The 26,308-nt window shown below is 38.5% G+C and overlaps 1 protein-coding gene across 1 annotated transcript in view; it reads right to left on the minus strand.

Annotated features, from left to right (window-relative positions):
* ITGA8 (integrin subunit alpha 8) overlaps window positions 1-26,308 on the minus strand; it is a 118,764-nt gene that overhangs the window by 78,373 nt on the left and 14,083 nt on the right. Inside the window, exons 4-13 of the mRNA XM_056336240.1 lie at window positions 25,236-25,359; window positions 22,899-22,960; window positions 21,847-21,892; window positions 20,730-20,855; window positions 19,643-19,687; window positions 16,603-16,646; window positions 15,557-15,613; window positions 15,315-15,367; window positions 9,679-9,884; window positions 7,310-7,501 (exon numbers count right to left, since the gene is read on the minus strand). Of these exons, the coding sequence (XP_056192215.1) occupies window positions 7,310-7,501; window positions 9,679-9,884; window positions 15,315-15,367; window positions 15,557-15,613; window positions 16,603-16,646; window positions 19,643-19,687; window positions 20,730-20,855; window positions 21,847-21,892; window positions 22,899-22,960; window positions 25,236-25,359 (955 nt within the window). The remainder of the gene's footprint in view (window positions 1-7,309; window positions 7,502-9,678; window positions 9,885-15,314; window positions 15,368-15,556; window positions 15,614-16,602; window positions 16,647-19,642; window positions 19,688-20,729; window positions 20,856-21,846; window positions 21,893-22,898; window positions 22,961-25,235; window positions 25,360-26,308) is intronic.

Genomic DNA, 26,308 nt, shown 5'->3' on the forward strand with positions numbered 1-26,308 from the left:
ATCTCCTGGACTAACTTAATAATTTAATCATCACTAGATTATGACTTGTGATCTTGTTGGCACAATGCCTATTGTTCTTAAAAAAAAAATATCATGAACATAGAAGAACCCTTGCCTCTCAGAAACTTAAGGATTTTCTTCCTGCTGTTTGAGTTAATGTATTTAGCAGATGGAGCTGTTAAATACTGCTATTTTAATAAGATTAGATTACTAACATTCTGAGGAAGTTTTGTCTGATTACCACACTTCTTTCCTTCTTAAAATGTTTCTAGAGTCATTTGTTTATATTAATTACATGCTATTCTTAAGATAATAACTGAGTCCAAAATAACAAGGCGTGAAGATGACTTTGTACATTTCCCTGTGCTGACAAAGGCTTGAGTAAAAACGATAACAAAAAGAACAAGCCAACAACTGTGTTTGTATAAAAGCAGAATACCTTGAAGATGAAGTTTCAGTGGCACTGACTCCACAGTGACTCTCTAAGTTAATAAGGAAGACGTATACAAGCATTTAAACAGGCAGGGAGCAGAAACAATAGCACATAATTTATTTTAGCAATTAACTAATCACAGTCTTTGAATAGTGAGTTCAGCCAGAGCACTGCTCTGGATCCACCCACACTGTTAAAAGAAACTGGTTAAATTACCCTGGTTCACAAACATTTGAAGAAACCAGTGTGCTGGAGGATATGCCACAAGAAGAAAGCAAGCTTAACAAATTGAGTAAGTTATTCATCATAAACTATTTGCTTAGCTATAATCAGCCATCGAGTGACTGAACATATGCTGAAATGTGAGGGTGGAAACTTTACAGCCTTCACATGCCTGAGCCCTGCAGAGATAGATGAACCAGCTGGAAGTGCCGCACCATTACCTAGATAACTACACTCCAAGTGCTCAGTGAGGACCAGCTTTGAACGGATGCCCAGAAGCCAAAAGAAACAAACTTCTTTCCCATTAAAGAGATTTATGAATTTCTTTTGTTCCTATGAAAACTGAGTTATGTTAATAGAAAAAGAGAAATAAAATTATAAATAAAATAAACTACATGTCAAAATACATGCCTAAGCTGAGGCTTCGTTCCCTGTTCCAGGCCTTGATGACACAGATAAAGCTCAGGATGGAGCAAAAGGGCCCTAAAAGCTCCAGATTTATTGGGGAGTGCAGTGGAAGCTGTGTTGAAAGTTATCATTTTGTTGCTCAGATGTTCCAGTGTAGAAGACAGCCAGGGGGGTTGTGCTGAGGCAAGGACTTCAGAAATTCTTCATGCAAACCTTGAAGACTTGCTATTACAGAGTCCCTTGGCCATGTAAACTGTCACAGGCCTTGCCAGTACAGCCTCAGATACAGCACAACGCTGCTCTGCCATGTCTTACCCTCAGCATTGAAAAGTGCAGCACAGAATCTTGCACATAATTCCTTCCAACTACCACTGTATTTACACTTAACCTGATGAAAAATGCCCGTCTTTTCCACTTCCATTTACTGCTCCCTTACTCCATTTCTCTAAATCCCCTTTATTCTTTTTACATGACTATCAATCCAGAATAATGGCATTGTCAGCATTTACTACAGCAGCCTAAGTGAGATCGGATCCCCTCCTTTGAATATGACCTTAGAACATGAGTTGTCAGAAAACTGTGAATGGATCGTCTGCTGAAAGATGTTACAATTATGTCAGTGTTAGTAAATCAGTGCCAGAAGATGTGCCTGTGTGCTTTACCTGCACTGCCTGTGGTGGTATCATCAGAATGGCCCTAAAGCTGTTGGCTCATGCCAACTACCAGTCTCCAAAAGAGAGCATTCAGCAACCCTGTTTTGGCAAGAACATGAGACAAGGACTTCCCAGTGACAGTTCAGAACCAAAGACAGCATATTTAATTTACTAGTGTAGGTGCAGCTTACTAGGATTAATTGGTCTTTTCCTTCAAATACTAGGTACATATTGTGTACTGGAGAGATACTAAGTATCTCAGGTAAGTCTGGTACAAAGCTGCTAAGTGTTATGCTTGGAAGACTCGGAAAGCTGCAGGCTGGTTGTTGCCCTGAATAGTTAGACCAAAAAGCACAGAGCTGGCTTGGTACATTCAACCTACCTGACTGATGTGCTTAATCTGCTTCCTGTTACTGCTTCCCTCTCACTAGCCTTATCCAACTATAAAGTTTGGTCAGGTTCTGCCTAACTTTTACATGACTACAGAGAAAGGAGCATACATCCATTCATTACCACCCTCACCACTGTTTGGCATTGCAGTTCTTCTAGATGAGTAACAGTGCTCTGTTCGGGGCTGAAGGTGATGAACACCACAACAGAGGGCAGCTGTGTGTCTTTAGAGCAACACAGCTGTTAGGATCATCAGCGCAGTTTTCTGCCTTTGGTGCTTCCCCGGGTTGAATGTTTCCTACTACCTCCAAGCCTGCAAAGCAGAGACTACCATATCACCCCTGTCTGTAGATAAAGGAACAGTTTCAGGTTCATAATATCTGGAGTGCCTGCAAGTATGACACAACTTACAGAAGTCCTTCACTGGAAAGCTGTGGAGATTGGTTGTTTTAGGTTTACATAACTAGGACTTCACTGGATAGAAAAACCCCTGTATTTTTACAATGCTGAGAGTACAGGTCTGTTACTGTTATAGTGATAACATCTATGCCAGGGCAACTGAAGCCAGATGGTCATTACAGTGACAGCACTGCTAATGAGAAGGAAAAGCAGCCCTGTCTGCTTGCTGACCCTAAAAGAGAAAGTTTCATTTTTAGGTATGATGTTGAGTAGGTAGCCATTCAGCTGTCTGTATCCTGTGCTTTGCGCAGTGAGAGGCTGCACAAGTGAAATTAAAATAAAATCAGGGCACAAGCTTGAGCGCTGCATTGTCCACATTTTTACATTGTAGCACTGACTCTGGTCTGATTTCAGTGTGTACAAATTAGTACTCTCCCAGACTTGGCCAGGAATGGTCTGGGGAATAGCCTAGGCCAAGGACCTTTCCCAAAATGCAATTTGGATATGACCAACCTGTTTCAGTGGACAGGAGGGTTTCATCTGATGATGGTGAGCTGTGCAATGCCAGGTAGCCTCAAGGCCAGACCACAGTTCCTGGCTCACTTTATTCACAAAAATAATCACTGATACCAACAAACAATACTTGGGATTATTGTTCTGTCATGTATTAATTCCAATTTTCTTCTCATTAGGGAAGATACAGCTTTTTTTTTTTTTATGTTGGGTAAGTTCAAAACCCAGGTCAATGGTGAAAATCTTTACCAGAAGCAATGCTTTAGTTAGACATAAGTCACACTTTACACATGCTCTTTACATAAAAATGTATGAAGAGGAGGCAGCAGTGATGGCAAGACTGAACCATTCCCTGGTACAGTGGGACTTGTGTGCCATTTGTCTCTGCACAAGGAATAATTAAGTAAATTAGGGTTCCTTCCATGGGCTAGCTAAAACATACAGCTGAGGGAGAGAATACGGCAGAGGTCTGTAAAACAAGAGTGGACTAAAGAATTGTTTACTGACTCTTCAGTACAAGAACAAGGGCACATTCAAAGAAACTGGTCCAGTGGAATGTTCAAGACCTGAATGGAATGCAGTGAAAAGGATTACTTCTTTGCAAAACATGTAGTTAGGCTGTGGGGCCTCTTGACACAGGTTGCTGTGGGTGCCAAAAGTTCAAGAGTTCTACAACTGATTGGTCAAATTAATGGAAGAAAAGTCTGTCCAGGGCTTCAGTATCTGAAGATGCCACCTCCGAGTCAGGGACACCTTGCTCCCCCAGTTGGTTAGAGCTGGGTGAATATTCTGGGGAATATCACATCAACTGTACAATTCCATGGATATTTGTTGTTGGCCACTGCTGGAGAAATGCTATGGTGCCAGACAGATCTTTCATCTGTATCAGTATGGCTTTGTTAGGTTCATTCCTGCCTGCTCTGATACTCCCACCATTAAACCTGTCTGTGATCAGTTTTCTCCCATATTTATTTTACTACTGGGGCTCTGGGGGACAAGAAAGTCTTCCTTGGCCTTTCCTAAATAAGACCAGAAATCAGGAGGTGGCCTCCCTCCCTTTGCTGGCTGGCAGCTGCAGGAAGAGGAAGAAAGAGAAACCATTCCTCCATCCACAGGAAAGCTGGGGGATTTGAAGAACACCGAGTATTAGGCAGCCTTTGTTTGCTTCCCATTTTCTTCTCTGTTCCTAAGCTTATACTGGCATTTGGAAAGAGAGAAAGATATCACTTTTTGGACCAAATGGCTGCTCTTCTCCAGAAGGCTGATAGGTAGATCTCAGCCTGAATGGAACGTTCAGCCAAGAGAGGATTTAACCTTTGTCCAACAGCAGAAAAGTCTGACTGTGATTCACCCTCCATTGTTAGGAACTGTATTCCCGAACTTGCAGCTCAGTCTCTAAGAGCACTGGTTCCTGGGCTCAATACAGCAAGCCCAGAATGAAGCTCAGTGGTCTGTGATAAGAAGCCACACAAACAGGTGGTATCTTCCGGCTTCCAGGTCTGCGACCTGCTCTAAGAACATTAATACATGGCCTGACTTAAAGAAGGTGGCATGAAACAATAAAAGCTCAGAAAATGCTACAAAGTGCGTCAAAAAGAAAATGGCAGGGTAACTCCCATCTCCCAGCCTCTCATTTCCCAGCAGGATATGCCTGCCTCATGAACGATGTTAGGTACAAGAGCTTGAGTAAATCATACATAAAAGCACAGCTATAGTTACATAAGTCCTCACAAACTGGTGTAAGTCCTGAACTTCTTGAAAGTATGATCTCTTTTTGAGCTCATTTGTCTTCACACACACTTGAACTCTAGCCATGGAAGAGCTACTTGCTTGGAGAATCTCACCTTAGATTGTGGCAATACATGTTTATACCTGCAGCCAGATATTACAGCTGGCTGTCATTTCCCAGCCTATGGAACTGAACTTTTGAGTGATGAATCAGCATAATTTAGTCTACTTTTTTGTTTTTATAAAATGGTTGATTTTATAATAGACACACTAAAACACTTAAATGAAAATTTTCAAGATTTTTTTCTAGTATCCAACCCTTCTTGAATCACAGTCATGACCAGTAGTTTGGGAAGCACTGAATTAAAGGCTAGTTTCCTAGACCTTCTATAGTCAGCAAATACTCTACCTTTCAAGCTGACATCTAAAATAAAACTTCCTTCCTACTCCTTCCAAGTTCAGTACCTCGCTTCCTCCTCGTACAAGAGCTGCCCTTCAGCATTTCCATCAGGAGGTGAAAAAGAAAAGCTCTTTGACACAAGAAGGATTACTTACTTCATCACCTAATGTGTTTGTTCTAGACTTGTATTTCCCCATATAATTTCCTTTCTTTTTTTTTTCCTTTTTCCCATAGGAAGGCATTCTATTTTTGTGCTAAAACTGTGCCATGGTTATGCTATTTTTACAGCTCTGTTTTGGTGCTTCAACTCTTTGAGAATTAAAGAAGTGGTTGACTGACAGTAAGGTTTTTATTTCTGTCATTTTCTGACAGATTCTCACCCGTACTCTGGACTGCTCATCCAGATATTCAACTGGGGGATGGAGGAAAAAGCTACCTATAGTAAATGCAGAGGGTTGGGGTTTTTTTGCTAAAATAAATAATTCATGTAATAAAACCAAACCATCTAACATTGAGTGAGCTGATATCACAATGTGAAATTCTGCACATAGGATGCATGTAGACAAGTAGAATAACTCCAAGAAATCTCACAACTGAATTGACTATAGCAGTTTCTCAGTACACATTTGGAAAGACTGAGACCCACCACCCAATTTTTTCACAAATTAGCTCAAAAGATGCTCCACATAAAGTGCTAATACACTGGTTAAACTTCTAATCTTCTTTCTTCCCCATGTGGCTTAAAGAAGACCTGAACGAATCTCTCCCTTCCCTCCCTCTATCTTTTCAATCTTAGAAATGTCAGGAATGCAATATCCTGTTTTCTTTGGTTTTGCTGGGGGGGCTTGTGGGTGCCTTAGGAAATGTTTAAATGCTGAAACTTTTAATAAAGAGCTCTGTTGTCCAAAAGAACCTCATTAGTCATGGACAATGAAAGACTATTAATAGCAGCATCAACAATATGCAAACAAAAAGTCAGAACAGTGTTTAAAAGCCCTTTATTTTTTCAAATGCTGAAGACCCCCTCAATTTAGTCTTGTGATAGCCTCACTTTATTACTCTGCAGTCAGCTTTTCTGTTTGTAAAACTGTAATTTCTATTGTAAAAACCCCTTCCCAGATATTTTCTTCCACTTTTGGAAAAATACATCTCAAAGTTTTTAGAATCCATCACAAAAGGTAAAAGAGATACCACTTTTGTCCCTTCGAAAATTATAATTTTAACTTTTGAAACAATACAGCTTCTAATAACACTAGCCTTGAAATAACTAACAAAAGTGATTTCATAGTAAGTTAGGGAAGTAAAGACAATTTTACTGTGAACGAACCTTTCACAATAACAAAATATGATGTTTTACTGCACTTCCTTACTAAGGCTTCTGAATTATGATGAAAGAAACAGAACAGATTTGCTTCTAGAGGAGAGATAGAGTAAATACAAGCACAATCAAAATAGCTCCAACATTCAGACTACTCAGGACACTAGGAACATATCTCTTACAAAAATAAATACCTCCCCAGCAAAACTCAACTAATGTTACAAACTTGGTAAATCTGAATGCACGTCAGGTAAACATATAAGGAACAAACAAAGCTAACATTAAAAGGAAGAGTCTGTATAGCAAAATGAAAAAACAAAAGGAATGGAAAGGCCCAAATGAAATATCTGCCTTTAAGTAATGTCTTCACATTCTCTCTGCTTCAAATGCAAACAAAGCCATTAAGAATCTATATATAGCTCAATGTCTCTTTGAGAGTAAAAAAACAACTTAGCAATACAACCAAGTCAATGCCTTCCTCTACAACACAACATGTTTTTAATTAAGAAAGAATGCCAGGATGAAGGAGACCTTACAAGTTCAACAAGCTGAAAGTGTTCAGTTTTTGGAAGTGGGGGGAAAGGGTTAAGCTTTTTATTATAAACTTCACATGGTTTATGTTAATGTGACTATTTAAGCCCTTTCTTGCCTTTCTGATCATGTCTTTTGACAGGAAAGGGAGTATTTATTTTGTCTGATTTTAACTCTCAGGAAAGCAAGCTAGAACTATACAAAAATGTATATTCTTTATTCTGACCTCTGCCCTCCAATAGGAACAGTTTAGACATGATGCATTTTCCAGCAAATGGAAGTATGAAATTCCCTTTCTAATGGAAAAATCTTACCTGGGTAATCATTCTTGTCTACATCTGAGTCTCCTCTTAGAGTGAAGCCAAATCCCGAAGGCATGGACTGTGAGGCCCAGGCTCCACTGAGAACCTGGGAAGGGTTATTATTTAACCCATTACTGTATCCATTGTAAATGAGCACTTTCCCTCTTCTGTCCTCTCCTGCAAATGGTGCACCAATAGCAATGTCTGCAGTGCAATAAAATAATAAAAATAAATGGACACAATTAAAATAAAGCAAAAATTAAGTCCCTGCAAGAAAAGAGACACAAATGGCTTCTGCTACATTCATGCAAGAACTTCAATGTTCGGTACTTCTGTACGGATTCTAGTTTTAAGGCAAATATACAAAAATATTTGTAGTGTCTTTTCTTGTCAAACTTTCATGACAAAAGCTTATAAAATCATCCTGTGAAGGGGTTGTTGCATTATACTAAATATCCAGTCCACACTGGATTCCTCTACCATATTTCCAGGGCATTTAATAAGCTTTAATAAACTAAGATCTAATGAATACCTGCTTTTACTTCCATATTTTTAAACAGACACAAATTTTCGTCCATTTCCTCTATCACCTAATTAATAAGGAATAGCTGTTAGATAAAATTTTCTTTTTCCAGAGAAAATATTCAACAGACAAAAAACTCCATCTCCTCAAACATCCAGTGCTTTGGTATGCAAAAGAGCACAATGGAATATAGTGTTTTCCTCTATACCAAGCCAACGTTTTATTGAGAAATGGGAATAGTACCAAGTCAGGAATTTAACAGAAAGCCTTGGGCATTACGTTTTACTGCATTAAACACTGCAATCCTCAGTAAATGAGGTGCCATACCCATAAGAGGGACTCAACACGCTCTTCTTAGGTCCTATGCATGGCATGTGGAGAGAATCAGGTGTCTAGACCGAGATTCAACAGTTGCACCAGCTGAGCTAGGTAATAGGAAACGCTAGAGCAGGACACAACCTAAAGCTCTTACTTTTAGGTTCTGATCTAGGAGCTGCTGCTGGACTTCTTTATTAAACTTGAATTCAGCACCTGGAATTTGTACCTTCACTCTATAAAGGCAGAAGTGCACCAAAGCTCTATGACTGGCACCTCCAGTTATGAAGCAGAAGACTTTGGCTCTAGATCCTTCTTAGCCTTCTCTGTACAGACAGAAAAGCAGGAATATCTCCTCTCTGCCTTACCAGAATGCTGGAGAGCAGGGATACCAACCCTCCCTGCCCAGAGAAGCTGAGGGCATCTGCTATTGCTCACAGGTAGAAAATGGGAAGTCTCCAGTGTGGGATCCAGCTGTGTTGAAATCCATGGCGGAATTCCAGGACAACTCAGTGAGGGTGTTCTCAGCAGTCACAATTCAGCAGTCACAATCCAGTGGCTTCTACCACAGGATGGCATTCGGATTTTGTGCATCCTGAACCCCAATACAATCCTATGGCTCCTGACATGATTTATCGCTTGCACAGAAGCCACACATGGGTGACACGGCCCTAGCATCGAATGGTTAGAGCACCATGAAAAACAGCCCTCAATGGAGTTAAGTCCATTAATTATTCCTTAGTGGACCAACTATCTTTAAGGCTACTATACAAAACACCTGCTCCACGTAAAACTCCTTGGGGTTTTAGATGCAGAGACGCCTGCTTTGCAGACCCTAACAACCTGGAAATAAGTAAGGGAAAAAATGCAGCAAAAACCAAAGTGCTACTGACCGTGTCTAGGTAGCTAACTAGCTCAAGGCATCCAGGCTACCTCAGATAATTAAATAGGTTTGTTTACTTGGACTGTTTTCTTGAATTTAGTCTCCCAGTTAATTTATATGAATGTTTTGTTGTGTCCATGTGCTATGGATAATTGAAAAAGGTCTCATGCACCTGTTTCTTTCAGTGTCTAAGTACCAATAGACATCTGACTTTAAAATCATACATCTGTGCTTGTCCAGTTCTTTCATTGTGGGCAAAATGCTCCATTTACTGAGCCTCATTCAATTCTAAAACTCATCCAAGCATTACAGGAGATAAGGAGAACCCTGCTTTTAAACAAATGCAACATCTTAAGTAAATATTTAAATGTATTTATAGTCATAAAACAACAGATAATATTTTTATTCAAATGAACACACCGATATTTAGTAAAAAATAGCACTGTAGTCAATGACTTCTGTCCTATAGGTAAGCTTTCCACAATTTGGCCCTCAATATCAATTTCATTAAGATTAGTGTAAATTCTTGTGACTTTCAAAAGCAGCTATGTGTAAAAAAAACTTTTTCAGCCACTGTAAGATACTTCATATTCACTGCTTAGCCATTTTTCATTTCAATGTTATACAGAGATAGATGTTACTACATTACGTATAAATTACCATTATATCCATCTTGATTGAGATCTCCAAGGTGCGTGATTGCACTGCCAAATCTACCAAACACTTCAGTGCCTGTCAGAATTTGTGCATCTCGGAAGAGGAAAGCACTTTCTTGCAGGTATAGATAAACTTGCCCAACTTCTTTAGGCTTGCTCTCAAATTCTCGTTCCATAAAGAGAGGGGCGCCAACTAAGATATCATCTAAACTGGAACAGTGAAAACAAAAACCAGTGTCAGTGAGAGATTGAGTGTAATCAACACAGCTCATGCATTTGTTAAATGGGAAGCTGATAATTATCATAGAGTCATAGACTAACTGAGGTAAGAAGGCACTTCTGGAGTTCTAGTTCAAACACTTGGTCAAAGCATAGTCAACTAAGGAAGGCTGCCCAGGGCCATTCCCACTCCAGTTTTAAGTATCTCCATGGATGGAGACTCCACACCCTTCCAGTGTTTGATCAGCCTCACAGCAAAACCACTTCTTCCTAGGTTTAAACAGAATTTCTTGCACTTCAGTTTATGCCCATAATAGACACTGAAAAGCCATACTTTGCAGTAAATGATCCACAACTCAGGAATTTAACTATGAAGAAATCTGTCACTACAACAAATGCTGCAGATCTATCCTGCTAACAGTGCTAGTGAGAAACTTAAAGTAAAATCTAGCTTTTAAAAATGATATGTCAGTAAGTGAACAACAGAACAAAAAATGCCACTTTATAGCAGCTTTTTGAAGTAAGATACATGAAACACAGGTAGAGCATCAATTAATAGAGAATGCCTCATCACTAATTCAAATGGAAGCTGGGAGACAAAGCCAAAGCTTTATTTCTGAAAACACTTCTGGTTGAATATTAGGTACTTGAGTAGTTGCAGTGCTCACATAATTTGCTGTATTAGGTATTAAAGAGAAGGGACATCATAAACCCCACAAAAATATGAGGCTTACAGGGAAAGTCCTTATGTTCATTTTGCTGCTTTAAGAAGAATAAGTAAAAGAAGACAGATTAATCAAAGGATATTTTGCATGCTGTTGTTCTAAATGGGGGTGGTTCAAAACATGTTACCACCATTTATTTAGTGGGGGGAAAAAGACCCTTTACTGGACAGTAAAGAATAAAATCAAGCAAGATTGATAGCCACATAACAAGCAGAAATATTCTTAATATGTTGTTCTGAGATATGAAATAATAGGATCAGATTAACTTCTGAAGGTTTCTCAAGTCCATACAAACTAACAGGATAATTCACATCATATTCAGCGGACACTGGTTGGATAACCAATATTAACCATATTAAGGAACTCTGTTACTGCAAATAACTAGTGCTACTTGATCCCAAAACTCTTAATTTGGAAAACATATTCTCTTCCTCTAATGTGGAACTTTGTTCAAACTTTGTAAAACTTGTAGATAACTTTCTAATCTCAATTCATCATATTCCAAATACTGATGTTTTCAAAAAGGCTTTATCCATTAGTAAACCAATTACTAAAATTGCACTACATTGTTTTTCCCAGTCCTGATAGAAAAAACCCCTTATGATTTAGGGGTAGCTCACCTACTACTTTACCATAGAAAGACACTATGCTTCTAAGATACATAGCATAGAATTTAGTACAGAATACCTTATCTAGAAGCCTTTTGATCACGTTATAAAACTTACACATTCTACAAATTATGACAAAGTACTTCTAGAAATGTGATTTTCCTATTAAGTTTTATTGTGTGTTTCCATAAAGGAAATTGTAATTCAGAATGTCAGGTCACTTTGGTACAGTTGTTCTGTTCTTTATATGTCAGATTTTACCCCACGGCACGAATGACTAAAAAAGGAAGGAAGCAGATGCTGACTTGACATCAAAGGTGGGATTTTCCTTTCACACTAAACATCAAAAGTTCTGTTGTCCTAATGGAAGATGTTCCTGGTTGGGACAGAATGTCAGCTAAAATGGTTGCCATGAAACAATAGCAACAACAAATACAGATAGTGAATGCTCTTTTTTATACAAGTTGTTTTATATATGCTACATACTAAGTCTTACACAGCAGCACTATCATCAATTACTATTTTATTACATCACAGTCCAGATATTCCCAGTAAGACTGGGACCCCCGTGGTGTTATGTGCTGTATAAACCATGAAATAAAAGATAAGCTTGGCTCCAAAGAATATTTTACAAATGAAGAATTGTAAGACTAAGGGAAGATTTTTTTAGAAGTGGTTTTGGTAAGAAACCAAAAGATTCAGAGCCAGGAAGCTCCCAGTACATAGACATAAAATAAGTAGATACTTTGATACCTTAAAGCAATATACAGAGTGCCTAAAACGGTGAAAAGAGGCAGGCTACCTATCATCCACAGTGGCCTAAAATTTTCTAAGCAGAAGCCTAACTCAGAATTCAAGATTCACCAGGTGAGACAGAAAGCAAGCAGAGAGAAGCTAGAGTCTGTTATGCAGGGATCACAGCATCTCAGCTGGAAGTACACAGCACTGGGTTATTGTTCTAGGAAAATTTCTACTTTGTTAAAATAAATTACAATGATTGTATAAAATGCATGAATAGTTCAGGGAGTAGGAACCAGAACCCAGTAGATGGTGGGAGGAATGTTGTCATCTAAATTACACTGACCTATTTCTAAACTGGTTACAGGCAGCAGAGCTACCTGGAACACCTGCCACGCTTAGTTTGCTGTTCCTCCAGGTCTTGGCATGTCCCATCCACATCAAGGCCTTCCTTTTCTCACCCTCTTGATTTTCCCCCTTCTCTATCAGTGCAGAGCTCTATAGGTCAAAGCAAGCTCTTTCAGCAAATCTTCTGCGAGAAGGAATTCTAGAGTTTGGGGCTCATTGTTTTGTTTGGGGTTTTTTTGCACAGTCAGAGCAGTGTTCTATACCCAAAGAAGGATTCTCCAGCTACCCTGCTCTCTCTGATACTCATCTACTTATTCCTGGTTTCTCTCTAACTGGATAATAAGCAAGCAATTGCTGGTTACAATGCTTTATAGTCAGTTTTACCTTCCAGCTCCTACAGTTTAAGCATTTAGAGACATCAAACAGTCAAGGGGGGTCACTTACTGGGTTGTAAGTACCTACACGATTAGAATGATGCATTTTTGTTGATGGAGGCTGTTTCAAGTGACTTTTAAATTGTAGGAGTTTCTATTTACAAAATTTGAGTTCTAAGCCAAATTCAGGTTGATGTGATCCCTTTTTAAAAGCCCATAAAAGCAAAGCAGAAACAAAAGCCCCTGGACAGTAATATTAAACCATAAAGTGCAGTGCAGTTTGCAGTGGTATTCTGAACTGGTTCATTAGATTTTTTTCATTACTGCACTAAGATGTCACAGTTAACATAAACTATATATTTATTTTTTTTCCAGCAGAGAAAGGTAACCAACCACCCAGTATTGCTTCCCTACTGATAAAAAAAATTAATTAATCTTTAAAAGGCACAAGTTGACCACCTGCTGAGACTGTATGCAGTTTCTTTGTATCCTGCTGAGCAATAAAAATCAGTAGTATGGGAAATGCCAAGAGGTCCAAGTATAACTATGGAAAGCTTTGATATAGGCCAAATAAAAGACCAGTAAACAGTTTATTCCACTATTTTTATTGGACTGTTTCAGTCTAAATTGAAAGTGTTCTCTCTTTTTCCTCTTTAATAGGAATGTAGTCTGTAAGGTAATAGCAAAGCTTGTTTTTAAAGTTTCATTGTGGATTTCTCAGTATTAGCAGCAGACAACTAAATGGTGGTTCAAACGATATCCTTAGTTTCCCTGATCTGCCTACAATCTTGATGTGGTGCAGATAAAACTGCAAGAGTCACCCTGGAACACCTGCAGAACTGCTGGAGCATAAGGTCTACAGAGGTTTTTTCCTAGGACAAGCCTAACCTTTGAGCCATGTCCTCAGTCTTATTACAGAAAAGCATAATTCCTATTAATCTTTTCTGCATATAACTTAATAAAGTTTGTCATACTGATAAGGCCATCACTACCCCTTTCACCCTTAGCTGCACAAAAAACCTCAAGTGAATTTGAAGGTCATTTCCCTTTTGCTTTTTTTTTTTTCCTCTCTGTTTTACTCTCCCTTTCAGATAAGTATTTCTATCGACTTTATGTGCAAACCAGCAAAGACAGACTACATATCTAATCAGACATGTTTATCAAGTAGAGCTTTTTATGTTTTGTTTTCTGTGGGATGTTTGGATCTCAGAGTCATTAGATTTCTTTTAAGATATAGACTGGGGGACCACACAGGTCTCAACAGCAGTTTGATTATATTGTTGACATAAACTTTGGTCTTAGAGGTACACAGAAAATATAAGACCTGCCAAGTAACCCTACGGTTCACAGGAAATAACCTGCCAGGAAATAGTTTGGTAAGTGAGAAGTTAAATAGCAAGTTCTCTGAAAAATTCTAATGTGTCTTTTGTAACTTAGATTAATGTTTCTCTACCCTTTCACATTAGTAATGCATTATGGTATGACCAAATTAATCCGGACTCTGTATATCATAAAAATAGGAATTGTCAAAAGCTGTGGTACAATGCAAAATCTGATTTCAGAATCTTTGAAAGATTTGAGTACTGTGAAACCACTACAGAAACTGTTAAAGCTTTTTTGTTTGATTGTTTTGTTTTGTTTTGGAACTGCAATAACATTTTATCACCTTGCTACTTTTTTTCTTGTATGCCTCACTCTTTAAAGGGTCGCTAGTCACTGACAGAAAGGAATGATTTAACCCAGCAACATTATTTAATGCATTATGTTTAAGCACCTAATAAGAAATAATCACAAGAAAAGAATATGAAGTAGACACATCTGAGACATTTTACAATAGGCAAGAGTATGCCACAGCTCTAAACATAATCCTGGCTTACCTTTGTGCAGATTTCCAAGGCTCTGAGCTTCAGGGATCTTTATCTCCTTGCTAGAAAGCTAGTATGAATATTCACTTACTAAAGTCCTGATCTTCTAAAATATTTAATCAGACTTTCCATGAGTTCAAATTTAGCAAGTGTTTTGTTCAACAGAGCCTGAAATCCCCAAGTGTCTTAGGCATGACCGTGGGAGCTGAGCAGCATTCTTCCTCAGACAAGCACAATGCTTGTCGTAACAACCATGGGCCACAGACAGTTTTTGGTGTTCTGGATGATGAAAATGGATGGCCAACAAGCAGGTGCTGCAATGAGGAGCTGATGATATTGGAAAGCTTTTGAAACTGAGAAGTGAAATTATAAATGGACCACAGGTACAGAAGACTTAGCCTGCTTTTGAGAAGGGGAGAATGAACTTTTGACTTTCACCTCTCTCTTCCCAGCAGTAGCTAGCACTGCTTATTCACTGTTCTTCTACATGGATCTGTTTCCTAAGACTTTGGACGTTCCCGCTCTGCCACACTGCTTTGAATAAATACTCAGGAAGACAAACTCACCCAAACTAGTCCTGCAAATACTTGTGCCACTGTGATTGCACAAAGATAAGCCTACATGAACAATTAAAATTAGAAAAGCAGAGAAGCCAAGAGAAGCACTTTGAGGTATGAAGCACCTGAAAACCTATGTTTATTAATAAGTATCAGGCATTGCTTCTATGAATGTGCAGTGGAGCTGAATATATTTGGTAACCTACCCATCATTGTTAACATCAGATACTGCAACAGTGTACCCAAAATAAGACGCCATCTGGAAATAAAAAACAACAGATAGGCTTTCATATCAGGTATCAATTTTTAATATCTTTTTAAACTGATAATCCTCTTTGTTTCTATGGTCATTAATTCTAAAAAATATTTTATATATTCTTGAAACTACGTTAATGAAACTGTATCTTCTAGAGATATAATATTTCATCACATAGTTGCTTGACATTACCTGTTCACCAGTGAAGTTCTGGATAAAGGTCAAGTCTGAAGAATTAATAATTGAGACCTGGTAACAGAAAAATATGGAAAGTTTCAAGCACATATGGAGATGCTACAGCATAACATCACTGCAAACCAATTTGACACACTGAAGGATGGTCCAAGTGGCCAAGAAAAAACAATTATTCTCTGTCTCACCACAGCTTTCCTGTATGACCTTGAACAAATCACTAAGATTTTATGAGTCTCAGGTCCCCCATGAATAAAATGGGGGAAAGACCATTTCCCCTTCCTTACTGAACACTGAACAGAAGCAGTTACAGACTATCAGTTAATCAGTGACTACATTATTAGGCATGAAAATATGAACCTAAAACAAAGAAAAATACACATAAATATATACATACATAAATATAAAAAAATAAACATACACACTTTTCTTCTGAAAAAATGTATGAATAAGCTCCAGAGACACAAGGAATTTTGGGTCCACAAAAGTAGAGAATGTCTGTGGCTGGGATTTCCTGTTTCCCAATCAGGTTAGTTCTGAAACTTTTTTCTCCTATGAGGTAAAAGCTCTATCCACACACATACCATTTTCTCCCTTCACTTTAAACTGCGTATCATGACTCTCTGCATCTGGTATTCAGTGTATATACTTAGAGCACTCAAAATAAACACTCGGTATGAATAACCTGAACTTGGACTTCTCCCGACTGGACACAGCATTGCACATGAAATATGCAAACCTATGGGTAATAGCTTAGGTCTGAAAACACTCAGTGGGTATAGGGATACTAGTCATACTCAATGCATTCTTGTAATTGCCTATTGAAAACAGACTTCAGAAGGGACTAAGCACTTCACATTCAAAGGCCAAACCAGTAAGGCATTTCAAACCAGCCAGATAAGCCTGAGGGTGAAATCAGTGGCAGTTTTCTCTGATTAGAAAGTTTAGGATCAAAGAGACAGAAAATATAATGTAGCCTTTAACCTTCCAAATAGTCTAATTGCCTTCTCATCATAACAAGGATAAAATGTGGGTCCAGTACATACATAGCCAAAGTTCTGTGCTCCTCTTGGGACTCCAGCAACCAGCTCTGAAAGGATAAATATCAACAGTGAACTGGTTATGCTGAGTCATGCGTGCAACATGCATTCCATGCCACTTAAATCTTCCTTGGTATATAACCCTTAGGATTTTGATTTGTTATCTGTATCAGAAACACTTGCAAATCACTTCAAGACATTAATTAATGAGATCTTAACATTCATTCAGTGCATCTAGTTGCATGAAATATTATATCTTAACTGTTGAATACACTTATCCAGGGTTCTCTCTCAGCCTAGCATTACTTAACATAGCACAGTATAATAAAGGTCTCAGTAAAATTCAGCTTGTTACCTGACAGCTTTGGATTGATGGAACCAGAGTTAGTTGTGGCATCACACACTAGAGTACAGAAGCTAAACACAGCCGCCCTTACAAATAACTTTTTTCTTTCTAGCTGCACAAAAGTTTGTCTCATCTATTATTTGGCTTGATGCCATGGAAGTGTTTGACAAGTTCTGCACAGACTATCTAAAAGCATCATAAGGAAATTTTTGTGAGTGGCATTGGAGGAATCCATTGAACAAGAACATGAAACACTGGACCTAGCTGCGTTCTAAGATGTAATTCTGCTCAATAGCTCCATGGGGAAAAAAAGAAGAAAAGAGTAAAGTCACAGCCTGCAGTCTTATTGTCTAAACCTTCCTTCATTAGGATATTCACGTCACGAGAGAGCAGCAGGAACTTTGGATACCAGAGCACCTCAGACACCTGCCTGTACTAGCCTAGCATTCCTCTGCTCCTGTCTGGGTTTATACACTCCCTTGTGGTCAAATGTGTAGGGACGATGGAATTAAACGAAGGATTGAACAGGACACAGACGATTCCTGGGTCAGCCAACAAAGCAATTCTTTGTGCCAATCACTCACATAAATTACTGATAAAAGAATTATCCATCAGAAAACTTTGAGTATGCATTAAAAAAAAAAAAAAGAAAAACCGAAAAAGATGGCTGCAGCCTTCTGTTACCAGGGACACATCTTTTTTACACATTATAGTGTTTGGCTCAAAATTGTGTCTTTTTTTTTGGGGGGGGGGGTTGGAACCCATAGTGGCACAGGACAGGACATTAACTTTACAGGGATGAAACAGCAGCAGTTCTGGGGGAGCTGGGCTGATTTGCAGAAATGTACTATGTCTCTATTGGCTTTGTGAGTCTGGACCACAGAGCTGTTCACCTCCTCAAGGAAGCTACCCCTTAGGCAATACTTTCTGACACACTGTCAGCCTTAAACAAGAAGTATTGCTCCTGCAGTATGAAACACCAGGGATCACAGATATTTTCAGCTAACTATATGTTTTGAAATCCTTTACAATTTCACAACACCTGAAAACAGCTAAATCATGGACAAATTTCTATTTATAACTGATTATTTTTAACATACTCTACCAAACAGCTGTGACAGGAGCTTTTCTTCTATGCTGGATTCAACTTGCAGAGACACAGGAAAACTAGTATTCAATTTCTAATATACCCACAAAACTTACTTTGCAACTTAAAAATCAGACAAAATTCAGCTTTAGTTCTCCTGCCACAGCACTTTGTGCTATGAGTTCAGAACATCAATTAAGTGACAATTAAGTAAGTTTTGCTCGTATTTAGTTAAAGCCTAAGTGGTGTTCCAGGAACTACTGCTGCTAAACCTGGCCTCTAGCAGGATGGATTGCTCTGACTGTGTCCTTAGAGAATTACAGAACTATGTTACTGAAGCTGCTGCCTTCCAGGGCAGTTTCCCCTGGACATGTGAAGCTAATAAATATCCTGTGTCACCTTTTGCCAGAGGGAACAACTTGAACCTTTGTGTTTGAGCTGAATTCTAAGTTATATAATGACATTCTGTACATTTAAAAAAAAATATACTGCAATTTTGGTCAAAACTTGTTCCTCAGTGCACATTGCTCTACATTATCAAATCATGAACGCAGAATCCTAGAAGGTGCTGTTTTACAGATCATGAAACATTTCAGGTGAAGGTTTCACAGTGATGATGTTTTTAAGCAATGCTATTAAGTCTGGTTCTTTGTGGATGATAGTTGCTTCTAAATGCAAATTATTGTAAATATTCCTGTATCAAACTTAATTGATCCAAGAACCTTTAAAAACTCTCAGGGATAATTCTATATTTGGAAATTTATAGTCATGTGCATTCAGCTTTTCCTAATTCATCTTCCTGTCAAATGTTTGCTCTCCCTCTAAGCCCAGATTTCAATAAAAGGAATTAAAATCTTCTGTTTCCTGTTGTTAAAATATAAGGCTTGGAGCAGGAGAAAGAGCACAGAGAACTTGTTCTTACTGCATTATGCCTGTGCAGGAAAATATAGCGTATGAAAAGGATCAGCTAATAAACTGCCTCAGGCACCCTATCCTTGGGGCACATGAACTGGAACTAGGGAAACTTACAGAGCCAAGAGCTGCTTTCACCAACAAGAGCTACCTGTGCCAGTGCAGACACAGGTTTTTGTCCAGAAGCAGCTGAATGTTGTCTCCTAGCTTGGGCTGTAATGTTTATGTGGTAGTCAGAAGTGTGCTTTCAGCATACACAGACATTTCCAAGCCATGTTACATCTGGTCAGCTGGACGCTGAGGTCCAGCAGCCTCTATGCAGGTGAGTGTCTTAAGGATGGACTGGAAGACTGTACAGGACTGCACTGTTGGCTCCACTTGTTACTACTGGTCACCAAACCGGCTAAATCAAGTGAGCCTGGATGTCTCCACCTACCATGTTGTCACAGCTATAACCGCTGAACAGATGCATGTGTACAATACCGTAACAACAGATTCAGACTTCTGAGTTACTTAAATCCTGCTCTGTTATGCTATACCTTCTAAGGAAATATTTACCTCTGAGAATACTGGGTACAGACAGATTAAGTGTCACCAGTGTTTCAAACGTATAAAAGGTACGTTCCTGCATGGAGATCCAAAATGAGGAATTTAATAGGTGAACAACCATATGGTTTCCATTCAAGTACATAGCTTCTTACCTTGTTCAGAATCCCCAGTAAATTCCCCAGCAGCCACTGAGTATCCTGTTTAGAGATAAATTACAAGCAAAATACTTGATAAACCATTTCTTTCAAAAAATACGCAAGACCAATCAGATTTATCTGTTCATCTGATCATCAGAATGCAAATTTTCTAACATTAGTATACTAAAACTGTGCGGGAAAAAAAAAGAAAATTGTTTATCACTTTATTATGACTAAATTAACTGTAGGTCTGAATGCATAATGAATCTATCCCTTTTCTCCAAAAATGAGATTCTAAATTAGGTTTTCGTTACTGTACCGTAATGTGTGAGTATTCTGTTTTAGCTCTAGATGGAGGACAGATTTCCAAAGATTAAGTTAAGTACCTCCTAGAGCTTTAGTAACCCTGTGAGATAATTGCTGTTGACACAATAAAGATTTCCGGATTGTATCGGGGACTGAAATTTCAAATCTATGGGCAGAGATAAAAGGATGCATCTTTGTCTGCAAATTCCGCTGCATCTTTTCCATGTGTAGAAAAACCTGTCTTACATGCAGAGACATATGACTATCATACAAATTCTTAAGAGATCAGTACTAACCAAAGGTAGAGAGCCTTTTTTCTGTTTTTTACATATCTTCAAACTGACTTTTGTCACTCCTTGCTTCAATTTTATCTTTTAAATATCAGTGAGAATAAATCGGGTATTTGTGCAGTACTGTAAAAAATACTGCAGAATTGAATTTTCTTTTATCTATTAAAAATTGTCTTTATTTAAACTCAATCCATCATCTTGGAATGAAAAAAGATATAGATGGGAAAGTTTTGTATTTCTGCTTGATTATTAAAGATCAAATAATAGGAACCACAGTGAGCCATTTAAGATCTCAACCCTCCAACCCTGTTGCTGTGCATAATTTTAAGAATATTCATAATCCCATCAAAGTAACAAGCAAACTACTGACTTGCTGTTGTGCTTAAGGCAAAACACGTTCAAATCCTCTCACAATTGGGACGTTAGTAATTTAGGGCTTGTTTTCACATTTGTATAAGCCCCATGCTTTTAGAATATATTGCTAACTGACACAGAACTTAGCTTACCCATGTAATTGTCATCATATGAGGGTGGTGCCACTCCTGTTTGCTTCTCTCGTGCCAGTTTCCTCAGAATATCCTTGAAGGAATAATTTGCAATGATATCCGCAATACTGGCAGTGATTACCTGACCTGGATTCAAACAGCTTCATAAATGAAAGGGACATAAAGGAGAGACAGTTTCTACAATATAGGGCTAGTAGAACATCAGAACAGAGCTGAAGGGAGAATATAGCACAAATGCAAAGAGTAGACGTCTCTCAATCTCCACCATTACCCTGAAAATCTCAAGATTTTCACATAAATCAATACAAGGCCTTGAGGCTCCATTGAAGCATCACAAAAACATCTCCAGACCCTTTCAAGGTGCTGATTCAAACTAAAGTATTTTCAGGCTCAGCTACCTTTTGATACTGTATTGTACAAATGTAGTGGACCAATGGAAGCAATTTCTCAATGGAGAATTCAAAGCTATGAATTCCCTATCATCAGAATCACCTAGATCTTCCTCCTTCCATGGCAATGCAAAACCACACATCAATAAGGCTGACAACAGGCAAGCTGGTAGGCAGAGTCTGGAAATCAGCTGTACCATACATGTCAAAACAGGTTAAAGCAATACCACCCTTCTAACCCTGTACCAAAATCACTTCAGGTTTTATCTACATGAGAAACTACATCTTGGAAACTACAGTGATGCCACAAATGAACTAAAAATACATGCAGATAGCAATAGAAATTTGTGTTCAGAAACAAACAGTGACAAAAACTTTCAAAATACTATATTTGCTGTACAAATACTAGCTATTTTTTAAATTTGTAGTATTTCTGTGGAAAAAATAAAAGTCAGCTTATTAATTAAATGACGAATGAGCTAAAATGCCAACATAAAAATAGTTATTTCTACTTGTTTCACTTCCTATACAACCTACATCCTGAATTTTCCCTGATTTATTTTTATACTTTGTTGCTTGTTCATGATTCTTCTGACTTATATTTCTTGAAAATAAGACCAGAGACTGGTTATCTTAAACTGAGAAAACAACGGAAATCTAAAACAACATTTTCCACAATGCTTTCTGCTTCACTTCTTAGATCAAGTTAACCAGCCAGATGAACATACCTTGCCAATAAAAACTACCAGGCCCGCCTACTATCAGGTCTCCATTCTACAAAAAGCAGAATTGAATAAAATTACACAACAAAAGAACACAACAAAATTAAGCATGCATGGGAAAAAACAATTTAAATGACCAAAAGAATACCAGAATCATGATAAAGGAGAATAGCCTTCAAAGAAAGGATGAAGGTGCATGAATGTGCAGGAAAATCCACAGTTAAATAAAGTTCATATCCACCCTATGCATCTTCACTTGAATGAAAGCCATGATTTTTTTAGCACTAACACAACATTCTAAAAATTGCTGATTAATTGTAACAAAACAAAGTCACTGTAAAACAGGGTCTTCACATTAAATGAAGGAACAGTAATGCTTTATAGAGAAGTATACTTTTGTCTACTCTACAATGAGGTCTTTACTCCTCAGCTATTAACATGAATAATGATGTAGCTGCAGTACACTGAAAACAATGGCAGTGATCAAAGTTTGGTGAGGTCCTGGAGCTGTAATAATGGCAGGGACAATAATAACAGTTGCAAAGTCTATTCTTTGGCCCACAATATTTTTTCTGGAACTTCTTGGCATATAAGTACAGCTAGTTATTTCCCTTACGCACTTTCACTTTCACCTCCACAGAACAATGGTCTTAATGACTAGCCTGCCTCCAAAAGCATCTTTATACAGGCCATTGTAAGTTTTTAAAACCAGCTGGTGTCTGCCCATTATTTCCTGAAAGTCAGGTCTCTGGAAAGAGTCGTAAGTGGGACACACTGAGACAGAAACACATACAATTTTTCACCCAGTTACCTATTTAGATTAAGCAGAGTAAGACTGGAGTGCTGCAAAGAGATAAACAGGTGCTGATTGCAGTATTTCTTTTATTAGTGAAATCAGAAAGTCTGAAACTTGCAAAGGAAAGAACTAGCAACAACTTCACGAAACATTCCATATGCAACAGCATGGGGATAAACTCTTGATCACTGAGACAGTGCTTGAACACTGGAGATATATCAGAATTACATCTGGTCAAAGTATATCAGAAGCAGAATCTTACCTTGTAAAAATCTAAGCTGAAACCTGCTTGACAAAAGCCTTGACCTTCGGGATCTGCATGGCCTGCAATCACAAAGGTAGATGCATTTTACTGATTTCACAGTGCATGTGGAAGACAGTTTACACACCCCTGGAGCTGTAAGGCTGCAAATGCACAACTACGAAAATACATGAAAAGGCATATATTCTTTTTTAAAAGAGACAGAGAAAAACAAGACTTCTACAAGATCCTGAACATGCAGCCCCCTTGTGAAGATTTTGTAAAATAGGACCAGTTACTTGGGAATTTCTCCTCTCATTGCCAAGGAAGGACCTTGCAACAACTTCCAGGGATTCAGTACGTATTTGGCTGTAGATACAAAAGAGAATAACTTAACAAGAAATCCTAGAATGGTCACCACAGTCTGCTCTGCCATAAACACAAAAATAAGTGTTTACTAAGACATCTCAAAAAATGTTGGCATAGTGGATGGGTCAGCATGGGTCAATGTTCAGAGAACATCTTGGTTATCTGCACTATGGCAAGGGAAAGCAGCACATGCCCTTCACAAGGGCCAGTCCTTAAAGTGATGCACATTTGCTCAGTGAGGACTGAAGTGTAATAAAATTTTGAATGCACATTTGTACATGCAAAAACATCCTTCTTGCTTTGTCCATTTTTATTTCTACAAATTCTCATATAATTCTACAAAGTGTGTTGGCGTGCATTTTAGGGCTTTCCTGTGAGTGCTGAAGTGCTGGAAGTCTGCAGGACTGGGAAACTGAGAGCAGGAATGGCTAATTGAACTCGTCTCGTCAAATGGTATAAGCCTTTAGCAAAGGCCCCGTGAGACATCAGAAGTACATGAAGCAGATGTTACGGGTATTGTTTCTTACAGATTCAGCTTCCTTTTGTACCTATCCATCCAGGGACAAGAATTAGACTTGAAAAGAAAGACAGCACAATTCAGTTTAGATCTATACTACAATGTGAGAAAAGAAAAGCCATAGAGTAGCACTGAATGTACACGCAAATATCTCACATTTCTCTAGGTGTGCAGATTTTCTGGTAGACCATGGAAAGCATTATTTGGCTACATTATTACACAGCTGTCAGACGACAGGAAAATTCAGCTACATGATATGATGCTGTCTCTACAGCTTCACAGGAAAGAGACCTTTCAATTATGTGAAGTAAGTGTCTACTTTTTTTTGTAAAATGCCTATTACTTTCTTGGCAAAATAATCCATGAGAAACTCAAAGGCAGGAGCACAGTTTGCAATAGAGAAACAGTTAAAAGTTGTGTTTTACAATCAGCCCGTGCACGTGGCAAGAACGCTAACTGCAATAGCAGAGTCTCTGTACAAGGGGTATCTTGTCATTCAGACTTGTCATGTTACTGGATAGCATATACAACTTGAAACAGCTACCCATCCCAGCAAAACTGAACATCATAGCTTTGCTGTGAGGGTTTCCCTTGGAAGGGGTAGGTAAGCCCATCATATTTGCTATCTTACACACATTACCTTTAGAAAAATAGCTGAAAGAACAATTCTCTGATCTGTGAGTGCAGAAATTGCCATAGACCTAGCCCAGCCCAAAGCACAGTAAAGTCACTGGACACTTCATATTGATTTTAATAATCTGAAGCACTGAGGTAATGAGGGTATTAATAATCATTATAAACACTTAGATGTAGGATGTTGAACAGGATGAATGACTGATACAATCTAATGTGTGGCATTTTCTGTGGACTTCTAGGTAACTGAACTTGGTTCTAAATATACATGCAGTTTTTCCCTATTCCCCAAGAAGTAAGGCCCAGAGATGGCTACCACACCCACAGAATAGCACACAGAAGAGCACAGAACAGCACTGCTAATGTGCATGGCTTTCTTCCATACTGGAAGTCCTCCACAGATGAGCTATTGTGGATGATATTGGCATGAATGGTGATACAGGCTTGTGTGTTTCTGTGCAGGGTCTGGTCTTCAGACAGTGTTCTTGTGATGAGAGATTTATCCTCAGCACAAGCATGAATAAGTAGTTTAAAATGCTGTCTGGTTCTTATCTAGATCCGTTTGCTACATTTTAAAGCCATTTAAATTGAACCAATTATATCTCATCACTATAACTGCATAAGCTTAATTTACTTAATTTCTCCTCTTTCAATTATACAATGAAGTATCCAATTGCAGGCATATAATTTAATGTTGATTTTTCTTTAAACCCTCATCCAATGCAATAATGTCATATAGTAATCTCCAGTCAACCAAGACAGTGTGAAGACTGAAAGGATGAAAACATTAAGTGCTGCACCAGTTCCTCCAGCACAGGATTGTTCCTGTTTATACTTACTGTTGCGACAAGGTGAATATTCAGCATAGGCACTGAAGTTCTGAATTGCTACGTAGCAGGTGCCAACAGGGTCCTTCTCAGGGCTATCTTTAAGGGTTCTCCAATGATATAAGGGAGCACAAGCCTATCGAAACAGAAACAGTGTTACATGTACCTTTGACACACTCACACATCTGGCAAATGTAGTTTTTAATGAACAGTGTAAAAGGATTCTCTCTGGTATTGCATCATTCATACAGCTATGACCATAACATATTGACAGAAGAAAATGAAGGACCACTGCTTCTTGTAATTTCATTATAACCTGGAAAGCATAGACTGATCTTTCACTTACAGCCCTCAGCAGGGGAAATCTGTCAGGGACTACAACTCACATTCAAACGTATGTTACAAATACCCTCCAAGCCTGCTCCACGAGTAATATGTTTGCTCTATTACTGCTCATTGCACAGGACTTGATCCCATAGTTCAAGGTGTGGATCACATACATGTGGCTGAAGACATTCCTACTTCTGTCTCACTGTGTCTTAAGATAATGGGCGTTACAGCAGAACTGCGATGATTCTACCCTGCTTAGAAGATTTGTCTGGGTGTTGTGTCATATTGTCTATCACAATCATCATATTGTCTGCCTTCTTATAAACCCCTGGTTCACATCTTTGCAGAGATGATACAACTATAATCCATTCAACAGTTTCTGAGCGAACAGGTTTTTGCTAAGTAAGTTTTGGCTAGTAAACTAATATTTAATCTTCTGTGTTATGGTAGTGGTGTTACAAACCATGACAGTGTAAGGATAAAAGACACACAAGCTGTGTAGAGAGAGACATTACCATTTTCAAAATGGTAACTGGATATTTTTATCCTGTTACTGGATAAATTCAGATAAATAAACTGGATAAATTCAGATAACTGGAAAAATAAAAAAGATAAGCTTTCAGGTATGCAGGTCATTCCTCAGGGGTTCCTGTGCCCTGAAACTTTTCAACTGGCTGGAGGAAGAGGAGGAACAAGGCACTACTCCCTACAGCCTTGCTGTACAAATCCGTCATCCGTGTCCAACCTTGTCTTAC

Source organism: Falco biarmicus, chromosome 4 (genome assembly GCF_023638135.1).
Source record: "Falco biarmicus isolate bFalBia1 chromosome 4, bFalBia1.pri, whole genome shotgun sequence".
Lineage (NCBI taxonomy): Eukaryota > Metazoa > Chordata > Aves > Falconiformes > Falconidae > Falco > Falco biarmicus.